General features: G+C 55.6%; 1 protein-coding gene across 2 annotated transcripts in view; it reads right to left on the bottom strand.

Moving 5' to 3' along the window:
- Positions 1-1,032: 1,032 nt before the first annotated feature.
- The window catches only part of LOC122381009 (breast cancer anti-estrogen resistance protein 1-like), a 61,407-nt gene continuing 45,943 nt past the window's right edge, over positions 1,033-16,496 (bottom strand). Inside the window, exons 2-5 of one of the 2 annotated variants that reach the window (XM_043364684.1) lie at positions 11,696-11,839; positions 9,998-10,126; positions 4,950-5,028; positions 1,033-4,119 (exon numbers count right to left, since the gene is read on the bottom strand). In XM_043364684.1, coding sequence (XP_043220619.1) covers positions 1,805-4,119; positions 4,950-5,028; positions 9,998-10,126; positions 11,696-11,839 — 2,667 coding nt within the window. In that variant the 3' untranslated portion in view covers positions 1,033-1,804. Of the gene's footprint in view, positions 4,120-4,949; positions 5,029-9,997; positions 10,127-10,590; positions 10,701-11,695; positions 11,840-16,496 lie in introns of those variants that run through there. The other variant, XM_043364685.1, reaches the window with a different exon arrangement.

Below are 16,496 nucleotides of genomic sequence, written 5' to 3'. Positions count from 1 at the left end.
CCCCTTGTGCGCGGGACTGATATGATTATGGGTATCACCGTATCAGTATCAGTTTAGTTTTTAATCAATTTTCAATTTTGAGCCGAGAGTTACACCTCAAAAAGCGATTTTCACCGCCATCTCATGGGCCATGGCCATGCATGGTAGCAAAAATTGACCGAGACAGTGTACTAACGAATCACAGTTAAAAAGTAAAAATAAAATACACAAGTTCCATTTAAAACACACACAAAAGCTGTGTGTAATGTGTTGTTTTGCGTGTTAGCAATTTCACACACAGATACACACGTGCATGATCGGTGTTTGAGTTCTTTCAACTATACTACGTACCACGTGACCTAAGCAAATCAAATTTTTGAGTGAGCTTTAAACTTTTCTGGGAATAAATTTTGGTCAAACTTAATCTTAAATACAACTGTTTTATTAAAATGTAATTTTAAATAAGAAAATTTTGATCACTTTTGTGCCATTTAGGTGAAAAATAGCATACTTAGTCACGTGGTTAGAAGCAATCACTTCGAAACATTGGCGGCATAATTGGCGAGGGCAACAACGTAAGTTTAGGCCACTAAAATAAAAACAGCCTTTGGAACAAAGCGTAAACCAATAATCTTTGCCTTTGCCGCAATTTCGTAAAAGTTCAACAATTCTAAGCTTCGCAAGAAATTTTCAACAAGATAGTGCCTAAGGCCCTATCATATTCATGGTTTATCGATAAGTAAGAATAATTCATGAACTCTTCGCTGTCCATGGTATGAGCATGAACATTGAGCAACAACGCATTGAGCATTGAGCATTGAGAATACTCGCCCAAGGCCATGCATACACACCGACACCACTCGGCCTAGGCGTGAGCTGAATGAGAAGGGAAGACTCGTATACGGATCATGCAATGCCTATTCCAGCCCAGCCATACTCTGAGCCACGCTTAGCCCATCTCTCTTGGGCCTAGTGTTCAGTACTTCCGAATGTGAAATCGAAGTATAAGCACATACATACCTCTGATGACGTCCATTATGATTCAAAACAAGCTTTCATTCTCTAGCTGTATTTGTACTCAGCAACATATCATTTTCATGGAGGCTGCATCAATGCAGCCTGTGTTCAGGGACACCCATCATCCATTTACCGACTCGCGCACACACATGGGAGGGACAATTATCATAATTACAAAACGGGCCGCAGCCTCAATTACAGTTTACACTGGCAGTTAATTAGCGAAGGCTATAACACAGCGCAGCTAGATGAGTGCAGCGAACTGCACCCACCCGGCGACATAAAATCACAGCAATTCCCAGCGGCGCGTCCCGCCGCCGAGACGACACCGGCCGGCCGCAGCGGGACGAAATTAAACGGCTAAATAGGCGATCAAGCGTCCAATGTCACCACACGAAAGCACACTGATTAAAGGTCAATCTGGGGAGAATTATTGCACCTTGGGCGATTCCTTCAGGCGAAAATGACATAAACTCATCCGCTGAGGATGATCCCCAACAAATACATCCGTGATGAAAAGTGAGAGAACCCCACCTCGTCTTCCATCGATGCCCTTCCAGTGATAAATAGACGTACAGTGACTCATCGAACCACATTTGGTAAAAGGCTTCACTTAATTAATGTTCGCCTATCTAGCACTTCCTGGCGCTAACAAGCTCGAGTCTTCGACCACGTCAGTCATCTTAGTGCTGAGAACGAAATAAGACGATACAAGCAACATCTGCTGACACTTATGACGACAACCGGCGAAACAGTGGTTCACGTCTCTACCACAAGGGGCGCTCTCGTCGCTTCCCTCTCAATCACATTAGAGGACCGCCTCGTCCATGACCAGTTTGAGGTCCTCAGCCGCACGGGATACGTCCAGCACTGCATCCGCCATCTCTTGGACGGCGTGGGCGCTGGGAAACTGAAGCGCCGCAGTCTTGGTCGACTGCACCGTACGCCGCAGCGTGGCGAAGAGGGCGTCGGCCGCGGCCAGCGCGTCGCGCCGTACGCCGGCATGGACGACGTTCCTATGAACCGTATCACCGATATACACCAGCTTATGGGCGCTCAGGATCACAAACTTGGAGTGCGCCACAAACACCTTGGGCGGCTGGTTGTTCTGGATGGTCTGGAAGAGCGCGTCGATGGCGTTGTTGAGGAACGCGTGGTGACACTCTGTCTGGCCGCGGTAGAACTCTATCACCTGGTGGTCGTTGGCGTCCACACGGTCACCGACCGGGACCTGGGACTCCTTCATCAGATTATCGAACGAGCCGCGCAGCTCCTCCGGCAGCCGGCTGCGCACCTCGTCCCCCTCCTCGGCCAGCGAGCCACTGGTCTGCAGACACACGTAGTCGTAGTCGCCCATCAGACCGGCGCGCGGCCCGGACGGCGGGCTGGCGCCGCGCTCGGCCAACACGCTCGCGCGGCGGCGGAACACCAGAGCCGCGTTACCGCGCACAAAGGCCACCACCTGCCGCACGTCGCCGCGCAGACTCTGCGCGCACGCCACCAGCTGGGACAGCGCGTCCGACGGCGCGTTTTGGCGACGTAGTGCGGCGGCCGACCAGCCGGCTCGCTCCTGGGTCTCGGCAGCGCTGTCTATCAGCCGCGCCGTCTCCTCCAGAGGCCGCAGCACGTGTACAAACTGGGAGCCAATGCGCTGCTCAGGGCCGCGCGTGGTCGCCACCATAGCACCGTACGCGAACTGGATGAGCTCGTGCAGAGCTGTGCGCAGACGCATCACGGTGAGCTTCAGGTCGACGGCGGATGCTTCCATGTGCGCGGCGGCGCGACTACTGGGTGCCACGGCAGCAAACAGCCGGTCCAGGGCGGCAGTCACCTCCTGATCGAGCCGCGCCACCGTCTCCAGGCCGGCGTCCGTGTCCAGGGGCAGCTCGCGCGGCTCGCCGAACCCAGAGAGCGCCGAGCTGCCGCCGCTGCCAGCACTGCGCAGCCAGTAGGTGGCGTTACGCGAGGCGGTGCCCGTGCGTGAACGCTCGGAGCGGAGTACCACTTCACTGGAGCCACTGCCGACGCTCGCCTCACTGACTGTACTGGCGCGGTGTGACAGTGCTGACGACTGCAGTGAGTCGCGGGAGCCGAAGGAGGCCGCTGCGGCGCCGCGCCGCGGTGTAGTCACGCTTGGAGCGCGCGGGGAGTCGTAGATGTCCAGCTCGGGGCGGGGCGAGGAATATGACTCTTGTGCCGCGCGAGGGAAGTCATACACGTCCTGTCCTCCACGAGGAGAATCGTACACGTCCTGTCCTCCGTGCGGGGAGTCGTACACATCCTGTCGCGCACGTGGCGCGTCGTACACATCTTGTCCTCCACGAGGAGAATCGAACACATCCTGTCCTCCACGCGGGGAATCATTCACATCCTGTCCTCCGCTCGGGTGAGGATAATCATACACATCGTGCGCCGGGCGCGGATAGTCGTACGTATCGATCGTGTCGAGTGTGTCGTTGGGAGAGTCCGTCTCCGTCTCTCCCCTGGCCGCGGACGAATCGCTCAGCTCCAGTTCGGCGAGCCGCCCGGTCGGAGGTGGCGGAATGTCATAGGTGTCGCCACTGTCGAGCCGTAGCCTGGACTGCGTCTCCTGCGGCGAGCTCACACGAACGTCGCGGCTCTCGGTACGCGTGCGGGGCGGTGGGAAGTCGTACGTTTCCCCTTCCCGTGCATCGTCCACCTGATTTCGGCTGCCGCGCGCCGCCGGACGCGACGGAGGAACATCGTATGTGTCCTGCTCCTCTGTCGGCCAGGTGGGGCCGATACGCCGGGGGATGTCGTACTCCTCTCCTTCAGAGGCATCCGAGAGTCGCCCGTTTTCGGGGATACCGGGCGGCCGGCGCAGCGGGGTGGCCTCCGGCGCCTGCTCCAGACTGGAGCGGTTGGAGCTGGAGCCGCTGGAGCTGCGGGTCGAGCTGCCGGCAGAGGTGATGGACACGGCCGAGCACCGGTTGGAGGCCGGCGCCGAGTAGAGCGCCGTCGCACCGCCGCCGCCGGCCGTCAGCCGCGGCTTAGCGCTAGCGGGCGGCGGCGGCGGTGGCACGCGGTGTGCCCGGGGCGTGTCGTAGTCCTCTTGAGCGGCGCTGACCACAGAGACCGGAGCCGGCGGCGAGTCGTACGTGTCTGAAACAGGGAGACGGGCACTGAGTTACGAATATCAGCGGCACTGACAAATATATTATCCATGCATTGATGGTTCTTCGACAGGCCTCGACATTCATGACAAGCTCTTCGATAAGAGACCACAGCTGCAAATATCCTCGAAGCAAGACCCAACAAGATCCCTGGCTGCACTGGCTGCACTGGGGCCTGACAGCTATCGCACAGAATCACAAGTTCGAGTGTCGTCACTCGTCAGCCAAGAGCCGTAGTGTTTGATCCGTGACAACAGATAAGATCTGGAAACAACGGCATTACTGTGGTTCTGTGAACTCAGTGCAGGGCTCGAAACGAGAGTGTCCCAACTCCCAAGTGGGTAATGGGCACTAATTGATTTTGTGGATAGGTCGATAGGAAAGTAGTCTGAATTGGTGGGTAGATTAGGTAGGAATAGAGATGTCAATCGGATACCGACTTTTTGGTATACCGATACCAAACCGATACCAACTTGGTATTCGGTATTTCAATCCTAATGTGTTTGGTATTTTGTTGGTATCATTAACCCCCACTAATGTATAAAAGGCTAAGAAATCGGTAAAAAGTTGGTATTTCCCTCATGTTCCCAAGTTGGTTTGGTTTCGGTATTTCTCCACGGTTTCGGTTGGTACTTGGTTTGGTATCGGTATTCAGATTTTCCGTAACTGACATCACTAGGTAGGAAGTCTATTTCTGTGAATAATTAGAAGGTCCATGCCTGTGAATAGGACTTCTGTAGACCCACAGCTGGGCCGAAGGAGATGGGGACGGGCGGGCTCCCCGATTCCCATAGTCCCCAGTAGATTCTAGTTCCTCACCTCCTGAGTACTGACGCATCAGGCGCTCAGCGCGACTGGGACGGGGCAGGCTGGCCGTGCTCTGGTTCATTGGTGAATTCTGAAACACAACGAGAGAACAGTTAGGTTACAGCTGTGTAAGACACTTATCATGAGGGTACGATATTGCTCAGTGGTTATCGCCTGTGTGACATCTATTTCAGGCACAATTATTATCGCGACAGAAGGGGAGGGGGAGCGAAAGTGGTAGTGAGTGACACATGTCTCATGAGAATATGACAAAATTAGACGGAATAATTGCGCCCTGATTTCATCCAGTCATTATCTTCCCCCGTCGCTTTCCACCCTTCACATCAGTCATTACATGTAATCACTGAGAATGATTTCTGCACATGTGTTCACAATACCCGATCCACCCAGCCCTTCCCTACCCCAGAGGAAGGGGTTCAGGGTGCAAAAGCTGTGGAGGCCATTGCCGTTTCGTCCCTTCCCACACCGCATCCCTAACTTCAACTGTCTTATTCTCCGTTCTTCGCAAACACTCGACCGATCCTTCTCGCACACATGAACGCCTCTCAGTCACCTTCCCCCCACCCTCTCTCCCCTCTTTCCGCCGCTTCCGGTGGCGCCGGTCACAGGACAGAGGCGGGGAGCGGGTGAAGAGGCCGGGAGCGATAGGTTCCGGTGACTTGGTGACGTCACACCGGCGCGACCTTAGCCCAGCAGCTCGGACCGGATCTGTCGTCTCACCAGAGCCACTTCACTCGGCTGTACCGGGAATCAGTCCGGTTATGAAAGGATTCTCATTTCAATCAGCTGGGGAATGACCGGTTCGGGGCAGTTCAAACCTCGCGAGGATCAGATGAAAGATATCCCTTACCCGATCCGCTGTTTCACTAGAAGGACTTATCCAATGCCTGAGTCGCTTCAATCAAGTCGATCATTCAAATTTAATCGGTCATGTTCAGGAAATTACGTTACAACCCAAAATACTCCTCATATAGCACGTGTCAAAATGCCCACTAAAGACTTAACTGTTCGACCCGCTCCTACTCTCATCCTACTTTACGTTACAACTCGACTCCGACTCGAGTCTGACTCGCCCCTGAGTCACATCTGACGGGAGGATGACGATCAACCGGATGGCTGTGGGCGGTGTGTTGAAAGGCTGAAACTGCTACCCACTTAGACCAGTCACATGTGACGAAACGCACACCCGCACCGGCAGCCACTCTCGCTGAGCGCGGCGACTGGTTAGGAGTAGGACACATGATATGATGATTCACATAGGATTATCTGTCGCCATCACGAGGCTAAAACAAGCGCTGGTAGGTACTAGTACTAGTGCGTCTAGCTGGCAGGAGACTTATTCACAATATTTAGACGGCTACTGGGTAGGAATGTCTTGCTCCATATAGGAAGCACCAGAAGCAAGCACAAAGTGCATCTAAACACAAGCCGTCTCATCTCGGAAGTTACACACGCCATGGGTTATATCACTGAAAACAAAGAAAGGAACTGGACTGAAATTCCTCACGCAGGGACAATGAAATCCCAGCGACCCGGAATTAGCCGAGCGCCGCGTTCGTTTCCTTCTTCCTCGTGCCACCGCCATCGCCCCACGCCAGCCGTGCCAACGACCCCGTACGACCCGCATGTGGCGGAGACCTGAGCGATCCCCGGCTGCCGGCGGCTGCAATCCGCGCCAATCACGCCAGTCTCCGCATCATGCAACATGCATCACTGGTCGGCGGAGAGACCCCGGGGAGGGTAAGAGCTTCCTCCGCCCTCTGCCTCGGGCTCAACACCTGGGAGCATGAGACATGCACGGCACGCCATGAAGGCAATGCCGAACGGTACACCTCTCCCCCCCCCCCCCCTCTGAGTGATTGAGGGGGAGGCGAACCGACAACCGCATCAGGTGCATTCACCATTACCTATACTGGTTCCGTGTACGGGGCAAGGTCGTCTGAACGGGCCCCGCAGGTTCGCCGGAGATGCAACAGCCGCTTTCCGCGTACCCGGAGAGGGGCACGTGGCGGGCGCCGAGGCAGGCGGCGGACAAAACCGCAGACATTCCAGACATCGCAGACAGGTGACCCAACAGCAGACAGGGGCCGGGTAAAGTCGCAGACACCTCACACAGGTAACCCACCCAGCAACAGACGGACTGCATACCGCCGCTTGTCTGGTCGGTCAGACAGGCTACAATGTCATGGAATGCTCAGACCGATCGTCCTACCGGCAGTCAGATATGGCTCATGTGGCGCGTTTGATCCGGCTGGTCTTAACCAGACTCGGAACAGATATGGGACGGGTGGAACCAAAACCAGGGCTGAAGCAGGAATGGTCAACGGCTGCTTTGTGCCACCGGCCTGCTCCGAAGAGGGTTAATTCCCATTCTCTCTGCTTCGAAAGGTGATGTGATGATCCGTACAAGTCAGAACGTCCAGCATTTTGCGCTATGACGCACCTCCACTCAGGCCTGTGATAGGTGGACGGTGGTGCGGTGGTATACGAGGACGGAGGACCGACCATGCCGCTCCGGTATACAGCAGATATCTCCCGTCCGTGTCTGTGATTTATGGTCGGAGACCAATTTTCTCTTCGTTGTCGCGTCGAGCCGAGTGAATTTAGCGCAGTGACGCAGGCACGGAGACAGGCTCGACTATAGAGAAATTGAAGAGCTGTAGACTGGAAAACCTGAAACCGACGGCCTCCGACGGAGACTTGGCTAAGCTCGGACGGAATCAGGCATATGTTTTGAACGAAATACGAGGCTGCAGCCTGCATTGAGCGCCGGCGACCCGACTGGCCTTTAATCAATTCCAGCCGAGCCGCCGATTTTTAGCCACAACTAGAATACTGCATGCGTATTAAACGGCTAGGAAACGGCTGTTTAGTCGATCTTCTTTGGCAAACGGCCTTTAATCGTGCGTGATGGCGTCACGTCCTAGCGCCCTATCAGCCTCAGACACACCGGAAACGGGCCTCCCAGCTCAAATTAGCCCCGTATCACTCCTAGTCGACTGGAGCAATGTTTTGGATCAGACCCTAGAGCTTATCAAAGAGCCGACGTCCGGCTGCGGTCAGCGTGGGGTGTTGGACGACCGCAGTCTTCCGCCGCAGACGCCACCTTGATACGACTTCCGTCAGCCGTCAGCTCGCTCCAATCTCGCACCAACCAGCTGCCGTCAACATCCGATCATCACGGAAAATAGCCCGATGTGCGTCAGCCGGCCCTGTATCTATCCTGGCAGCGGCTTCAATCCCGACACGGGAAATGTCCTGTCCGCCACTGAAATTCGCCGTCCGAGCGGCGCAGAGGTAGGCGTTGGAGCCACCGACGTGTCTCGAATGAGGAGCCCTCCCTCGACCCTCCCCGCCCCATCCAAGGGGTGTGTGTGTGGGGGGGGGACAGGTGTGGCGCCTGCTGGAGGGTCCGGTCGATGGCAGCAGCAATCTGGTCACCACTGGGCATTGGGCGCCCACGTCGAATCAACGCTGACACCCACCGGACCTGTCTAGCCCTTTCAACAGGGTTACAGTTGAGATGACCCCTCAGAGCTCCCGGTGACCCCAGCTGACCTCCCACGTGCCTGCGGGTCACCGGAAGTGGGCGTGCCGCGGCACCAGCGCCGCAGCACACGCGCCGGCTCCGCAGGATCAATAGGCGCCGCGCCGCCGGCCGGTCGGGCGTCGGCCCCGCGGCTCCGCGCCGGTCGGTGGCCCGTTCAGGGGTCGACCTTCCTCTGAGCCGGCTCCCAGTTCACACACGAGGTACGACCGCGACCGAGGCGCCGTCTGAGGGCGGCTATTATCCCCGGGGGACGGCAGGGGCCGACAGACTATTGATTTTCGACTCCCCCTCTGTCGCGACACAGAACAATCGATGGCGGCACAAGTGACTCACTTGATTGCGATAGCGCAGTGAGCGGAGGGTGGGCTCAATTTCGGCGTGAGAACGTCCCAATCCCGCATGATGATTTCATATCTCGATCTGATGCTGCGTCTCTATGAGGCAACCGTCAGTCGGCGCAGCGCCTTTGAGGCTTCGAGAATGCAACCGGTCACAGATTTATAGTTCCTCTGTTCGACTGTTCCGTTTTCCGGTTCAGGCCATGGTAATTGTGTCATCCTACATTTACTCCTCAAAAGTCCAAGCCTTGTTTATATCGTTCAATATGCATGTAAAATCGACAGAAGAGTTTAGACTTTACATACCTACTATGCAAGCCAGGCCTTTTCATCAGCCAGTGCAATGAATCAGCGCCGACATATACATTATGGATAGTCAGCTTAGCAAACGGAAACACCTGATGCTCCAGCTAGGTGCCATTCGCATGGCGCCAGCCTGGTTTACCCAGACATGATACATCGGTCACAACAAGGAAGGTGGGATTAAGAAACCTAATACACATTCACAAAGCATAACCGATATATGCCACTGATACGAATCTACCGTGGGAAGGCTGTTCCATGCCGTTCACGTACTAACGCGGCGATAGAGCATGCAATTGCCTTTCAATGTCCATGAAGAGCCATATAGCGCTATTTGGCTGATTAAACGATCACATTAGCTGTCAACATCAATCTCCTGAGCCGCAGATGGATAGACACCGCTTCATGGCCGGACCCTATGCCATCCCACCCAATCTTAGACGATGAGGCTCTCTGTTTGGGGACGGACGGGGCTGATTAATGGCTCACTTGATCCCGTCTTAATGCAGGAAGCATCAGATCGAATAGGAAATAGGAAATATCCTTTTCTCACGTCAGGCGACAATCCCATTCATATGGCAATGGTGTTAATGATGATGCTTAGGATCATGAACTTTCTTGACCACTCGATCCATTGGCTTTGCACGATGTTCTTGTTCGCCTTCGATGACATCGTAAAATCGCCAGCCCTCGGACTAACAAACCCTTTTTGCCTTCACCAACTTGGACCCTGGCTTATCCCGGTCACTCCAGGGTCCTGTCTCCCCTGAATCCGGTCTCCTCAGGGTCGGGTCACTCCCGGGTCCGATCGTCCACCTTGTGCTCCCCTGCCGTCTCTCTTCGCTCACCTTAGCGTTGGGACTCCAGCTGCGTCGAAACCGGCCGGTGGTACCGTGCATCTGCGCGGCGACTTTGGCAGCCTGAGCCGGGTCGTAGACGCCTTCCAGCAGCTGCAGCCGGTTACCCGGCACTATACCCTGCGGCGGGGGGTCAGACGCTCAGGTCAGCTCATACATCACATGGTCGCCATAGACGGTCATCTGGCTGCTCCCCGGGGTGTCGTGGCGGTCAGGCCAGGTCAGCCGCCAGGTCACTGTTGTGGGCTTAAAAAAACACACACACACATTACAAGAAATGGTTCATTCCCATTTGCCACCCGAACCTCATGACGTCTGAGATAAACCGCTAAGCTCCAAAAGCCTCTGAACGACGCCAGCCGACCAGCTAACAAAGCATCCCGCTCGGCCGCCGCGCCGGCTAAACCTGACTGGTAACATACTGCCGGGACGTGCAGCGGTTAAACCGGCTTCAATCATCGCTCGTCAGCCTCTGTGGCCTTGCGATAGACGATCGCGCTCCTGTACGGACCGGTCCGGTCCCCTCCTCCTGTCTGTCTGGTGATATTTTGTATGCAGGGGCGTGTCTCGTGAGGTGTACCCACCTATCTCATCTGCCCATTATTCGGGCGAGGATGATGGGCAGACAACTGCCACCATCTTCCTCATGGTAATATTCCAGTCCAACAAATCACCGGCAACGTCAAAAACGAGCCAGCCAACGGACACGTTACCATGGCAACGCCAGTGAGTGTTTTCTGCTGACCTTGAGTTGACCGTCTGGCGTGCCGGAGTTGAGGGATGAGCGTGCTAATTAAACACTTCGAGGGCACTTCGTGGCGCCAGGAGTGTATTTAGTCAGTTCGGGCCATCATGAGCGCCCCTCCCAGCCCTCCTCACAGTCCCTCTCTCCCTCCAGGCTCCAGCCCACCAGAGTCCAACCAGACCTCCCGCGGCTATACGGAGTGACGAAGGAAATTAGGCTTCCAAACGCCCGAAACGGCGCCGCACGATCCCAGACAATTACCGTCAGCTGCTCAAAACGCGGGAGAGCTCGCGCTAAGGTGTCGCGACCACATCCAATGGAGTTCCGTCTTAGAACAGGCCGAATACAAATCGTTGCGATCCCGCTGAGAGGTAATTAGGTCGACAAGATTGTGCTCCACTGCTGACCTCGGAGTAAAACAGTGGAAATCTAATGCTCTAAATCCAATGTGAACATACAAAGTACCACTAAATGCGGTCCCCCTGAGCCCTACTGCCGACCTCTGAAGGAGCACAGCCACCAGTACTGCAGTGTTCCACTCCAGTGCCCTATCTGCCGTCCCCTGAAGGAGCAGAGCCACCAGCCCTGCACTCTGCAGGCCGCCCGTATGTCCCTACCTGCCGTCCTCTGAAGGAGCAGAGCCACCAGCCCTGCAGGCCGCCCGTGTTTTGTAGCGTCCCTACCTGCCGCCCTCTGAAGGAGCAGAGCCACCAGCCCTGCAGGCCGCCCGTGTCCTACCTGCCGCCCCCTGAAGGAGCAGAGCCACCAGCCCTGCAGTATCCCTCTCCAGTATCCCTCCCTGCCGCCCCCTGAGGGAGCAAAGTCACCAGCCCTGCAGTGTCCCTACCTGCCGCCCCCTGAAGGAGCAGAGCCACCCCTATAACCCTACCTGCCGCCCCCTGAAGGAGCAGAGCCACCAGCCCTGCAGGGCGCCCGTGTCTTACCTGCCGCCCCCTGAAGGAGCAGAGCCACCAGCCCTGCAGGCCGCCCGTGTTCTGCTCGACGACGGTCAGCGTGTCGCCTCTCCGGAAGGACAGCTCGTCTGGAGAATCGGCCAGGTTGTCGAACATCGCCAGAGCCATCCATTTCTGAAACAACGAGAAAATAAGAGTTAAACAGGGGTGATAAGAGGCATTGCTTAATGTAGGTTGATGTTGTGGATCAGCTAGGGTTGACTAAAAAAAGAAAATGTTAAAAAACCTACGCGAATATTTTGCATGATCAGCCCCCACTGTTCAGCAGTTGCTACACACAACAGGTGGCTGGTCTGTCGCCTATGACGCGTGTCGGCTATCCGCGTTGGGCGCTATGCGTCACAGGTTTCTCCCAAACTGCTATCGGCTGTTGACATTTCACAAACGGTTGACACCCAGTTCACCGCCCGGGTTACCCCGAAAGCTACCTCTGCAACATTTGACGGTGACCCCAGCGTCCCCAGCCCCATCCTTCCCTCTCTGGTGAGCGCGGCTGGGTACGACATCAAAGCCGCCGGTCGGGCGTCAGCCGCCATCGGCCCATTCAGCGGACATTGCACCGACATGTAGAGATGATGTACCGTCGGACGGACAGACATCACTGGCCTGCAGACATTGCAGAACGCCGTCCTGATGCCGACAGTTTGGCGTACCATGAGGAGTGAGCTGCTGACTGACCCCGCCCCTCGTCGGCTAACATGACAGAGTAGTCAGCAGACGGTCTCCTGCACCATCAGAGGTTTGTCCGGAATTCAGCTCACTTGGGCCTGTTTAGGCGGCACATTCTGTAAATTGTTTCAGATGTGCTGCAGCATTTCCCGCCGTGCTGGCGCGTGCCGTAATACCCCAGGGTCAACCAGGGTCAAGGAATGCCAACGACGGGTCAAGTAGCCCGTCATGATAATTGATAACGTCAAAATCAAGCTTCCAATAATAAGTAGTTCCAAGTAGGTATACATGCAACAATCAGCAATAGCAGTAACGGTTCGATGTCGGTCCAATGCCAACAGGGTTCACCTGAGCGGGTAACAGGCGCCAGCAGACTTCTGATTTGCGACCAGTTTTTACCCCCGCAACATCTGCCTTCCGCATCCCGAGTCGCTTTAACTCTCCCCTCACGCGTGATTTGGAGCCCGCCTCACAATGCCTCCCTGATTGTTTCCGTACTTTTTCTCGCAGCCCGCGAATAAAATCCCAAAATATCGCTCATACCAGCAATAAAGGTCATAAATCAACGGTGCGTTCTGTTTTTGTCACTGACCTACGCCCAGTATTCTATATTTAACCGGTCACTGGACAATAACTACCTAGATAGCGAGGGCCGTGGAGGAAAAACCATTTATCCATCCGCCTCGCCGGCTCTCCGCCCTTTGTCCCTTCTCTCCAGCTCCACCATATTATCTCCGGCGCCCTGACACCAATGACGTGAGCAGTCACGTGACCTGATGACGTCACAGGGTACGAAGATAGCCCGCCGGGCGCCGAGGCCGGGCCTGTCAGCGGCGATTGTCAGCCAAGTGACAGCCGGGTGACAGCCGAAATTGGAACTCGTATTGACGGTTCGACGCGCTGCGTGCGTGGTCTTGGCGAGGAGCATTGGAGAGCAATTAGCACCAGGCATGGACAGACTTTATCATAGGCGTGACAAAGACTGCTTTATTATAGGCGTGACAAAGTCTGCATCTCAGCGTGACCTGAACGTGACACGCGAGTGACCTATGCGTGACCCGAATGTGACCTGTGGTAGGGATGTGGGAGGATGAAGATAATCCATGCCTGATTCGGCAGTTATGTATGAAGGATAACGAAGAATGCTGGTCGTCCATGCATTAGGTCACAAACTAAACAGATTGCAGGTCGCTTGGTCCTTAAGCGAATTACCAACTCGTCCAGCAGTTCCTGAGGCGGCACCGGGCGCTCAGCCGGTTTCCGGACTCTAGGAACCCACTCTAGGGGCGCCACTCCTGGGGCCGACTGCGGCGCCGGTGGAGGTCGCCATAAGTGTAATGGTGTCAGTGAGGCGGTCCCCCGGGCTGCGCCGCAGAGCCGGACGTCGCTCCTCGGTCACGTACACATAGTCAAGGTGAGGGGGGCCGCCGCCGGCGGACCGGCGCCGCGCGCGTCCCTTCCTCATCACACACCGGCCCAGGGCGGGGTGGCCTGAGTGAGCCGTCCCGCGGTCAGAAGTGGAGAAAACTGGACTCAGACCGGCCGCTACTTTTCCCTGATATTTGAGGACAAAGAGAGACAGATTGCTGCTGATCCAATGTTCAACGTTCACATTCAAGCGTCCAGTTCGATCAGCCCAGAGACGTCCAGTCGCGAGCAGAGTTCACGCCATTGTCGAATGTTCAAACTTATTCGCTGCCCGCTGGTCCATTAAATCATGTCAAACGTAGTAACAAAGCGGTCACGAAATTTGGCCACACACAGTAACATCAGTAGCTCTATATTTTTGCCATAGGACGCTTTGTTACTATAGAGTAAAGGCGTCTCTAGATTGGCAAAGCTGTATCTGTCATGCATCATTCCCGACGAGAATCCATATCCATCAAAACCCGGCCCGTGGCACACCCTATCATTCCCCGAGGCAATCATCACCCTATAACACCTCAGTTCTCCCTGCACTGCCCCGACGTGCAATATTCCCCAGAGCCCCCGATAGTCATCGGCAGAGAGCAGTCATCAGCCTGAGAAGCTGAGAAGGCGTAAGGTGGCCCGATTGGAGACGCCGATAGCGGTGGGAAATTGCTCCAAAGTACCGGCCGCCTACTGCTGCCGGCCACCCTCCGAGCGGCAGGCACCCTAGCCGCCCCCGCCCCCGCCCGAGCCGGGGACCGCCCGGGCGGCCCGCGCCGCACCAGGCGGCTATATCGGTATCGGCAAACACCCCGACACACACACTGCGGGGCAATGTGCGCCGAACGCTGAACGTGAACGGGGGAGGGGGGACGCAGATCCGGTTCCGTGCACCAGGCTCCGGAAACTGGCGCTCGGCGAGAGGTGCGAGACCCGTCAGAACGCGACCGCTAGGGCTGACTTCGGGTCGCGAAAGGTGCCAAAACTTGAGTACCTACATAACAGGGTTGTGCTTGACTCATGAGTCGAGTCAGATAGTTGACTCAACTCTGACTCAGATGAGTCAGGTTTGAGTCGAGTCGGATAATGTTGAGTTGTTGAGTTGAGTCAGAGTTGAGTCAGTAAAATAACTTTTGACATTGAGTTGAGTCAAAAACATTTAGGAACATGAGTCAGCTGACTCATCTTTCTAGAAACAATATATATAAGCTTTTCATTCTCCCCCGCTTAACAACTTAGGCCTGGCCCTGCTGCCGGATTTTTTTTTTCACCCCCCCCCCCCGCTCAACAGTGGCGCAGCCAGGGGGGGGGTGAAAGGGGTGAGATCTCACCCCCGTCTCATATCCTAGGGGCCCACCGTCGATTCGAACTGTAACGTTATGCAGCCTGACAATTTTTTATCACTAATGTCAAGGTCCGTCATAGGACTGAAAAACAGTTTTCAGGCCTGTTAGCCCCCCTTTAGGATTTATAGTCCCATTTTATTATTTAAGGGTGTGCATCCAAGGCCTAGAAGGGCCCGTTCCATGGCATGAGAGGGCCATTTCAGGCCTGAGAGGGCCCGTTTCAGGTCTGTGAGAGCCCATTTCAGGCCTGAAGGGGCCCAGTTAAAGCTTGAGAGGGCCCATTTCAGGCCCTAAAGGGGCTGTTTGAGGCTTGAGAGGGGCCCATTTCAGGCCTGAGAGGGCCCATTTGATGCTTGTGAGGGCCCATTTCAGGCCTGAAGGGGTCCATTTCAGGCCCTAGAGGGCATGTTTGAGGCCTGATAGGGCCCATTTCAGGCCTGAGAGGGGCCCATTTCAGGCCTGAGCGGGCCCATTTCAGGCCTGAGGGGGCCCATTTCAAGCTTGAGAGGGCCCATTTCATGCCCTAGAGGGCCTGTTTGAGGCCAGAGAGTGCCCGTTTGAGGCCTGAGAGGGGCCCATTTCAGGCATAAGAGGCACCATTTCAGACCTGAGATGGCCCAGTTACGGTATGAGGGGCCCTTTTTTGGACATGATAGGGACCATTTCCGGGCTGAGGGGCCTATTTCAGGTCTGAGAGGGCCCATTTCAGATCTGAGAGGGCTAATGTCAGGCCTGACAGGGCCCATTTCAGGCCCTTGAGGTCCTATTTGAGGCCTGAGAGGGGCCCATTTCAGGTCTGAGAGGGCTAATGTCAGGCCTGAGAGGGCCCATTTCAGGCCCTAGAGGACCTATTTGAGGCCTGAGAGGGTCCACTTCAGGCCTGAGAGGGGCCCATTTCAGGTCTGAGAGGGCCCAGTTCAGGCCTGAGAAGACTCATCCCAGGAATGAAATGATCATCCTATGTGTGGGAGGGTCCGTACTCCGTGCCTGGTCTGGGTCTGAGAGGGCCTATCCCAATCCTGATTGAGCCGATATCATGTTTGATATAGGTCAACTCACCACATGTATATTGATGGCCCAGTTCATGTCTAATGGGCCCATCTCAAGACTCAGAGATTTTATGCTTCAGGAACTAGGAAGCAAGCATACCCCAAGCGTGAGGGGGCCCATAGAGGTTTTTGAGGCTCATGGAGCCTGGAGGTCCCGCAGTACGATATGTCAGCCTCTGAGAAGGCCATGCAGGGCCCTTAAGATGCCAAGCCGACATCTGAAAATTCCTCTTCTCTTCAGGCCTGTGCCTGCCTCACCGCCCGGCCCCACCCTGACGTCTAGGGGTTTGACGCCTA

The sequence above is a fragment of the Amphibalanus amphitrite genome, unplaced genomic scaffold, assembly GCF_019059575.1.
Source record: "Amphibalanus amphitrite isolate SeventyFive unplaced genomic scaffold, NRLGWU_Aamphi_draft 000111F_arrow, whole genome shotgun sequence".
Classification (NCBI taxonomy): domain Eukaryota; kingdom Metazoa; phylum Arthropoda; class Thecostraca; order Balanomorpha; family Balanidae; genus Amphibalanus; species Amphibalanus amphitrite.
This window is presented reverse-complemented; position numbering and strand designations above follow the sequence as displayed.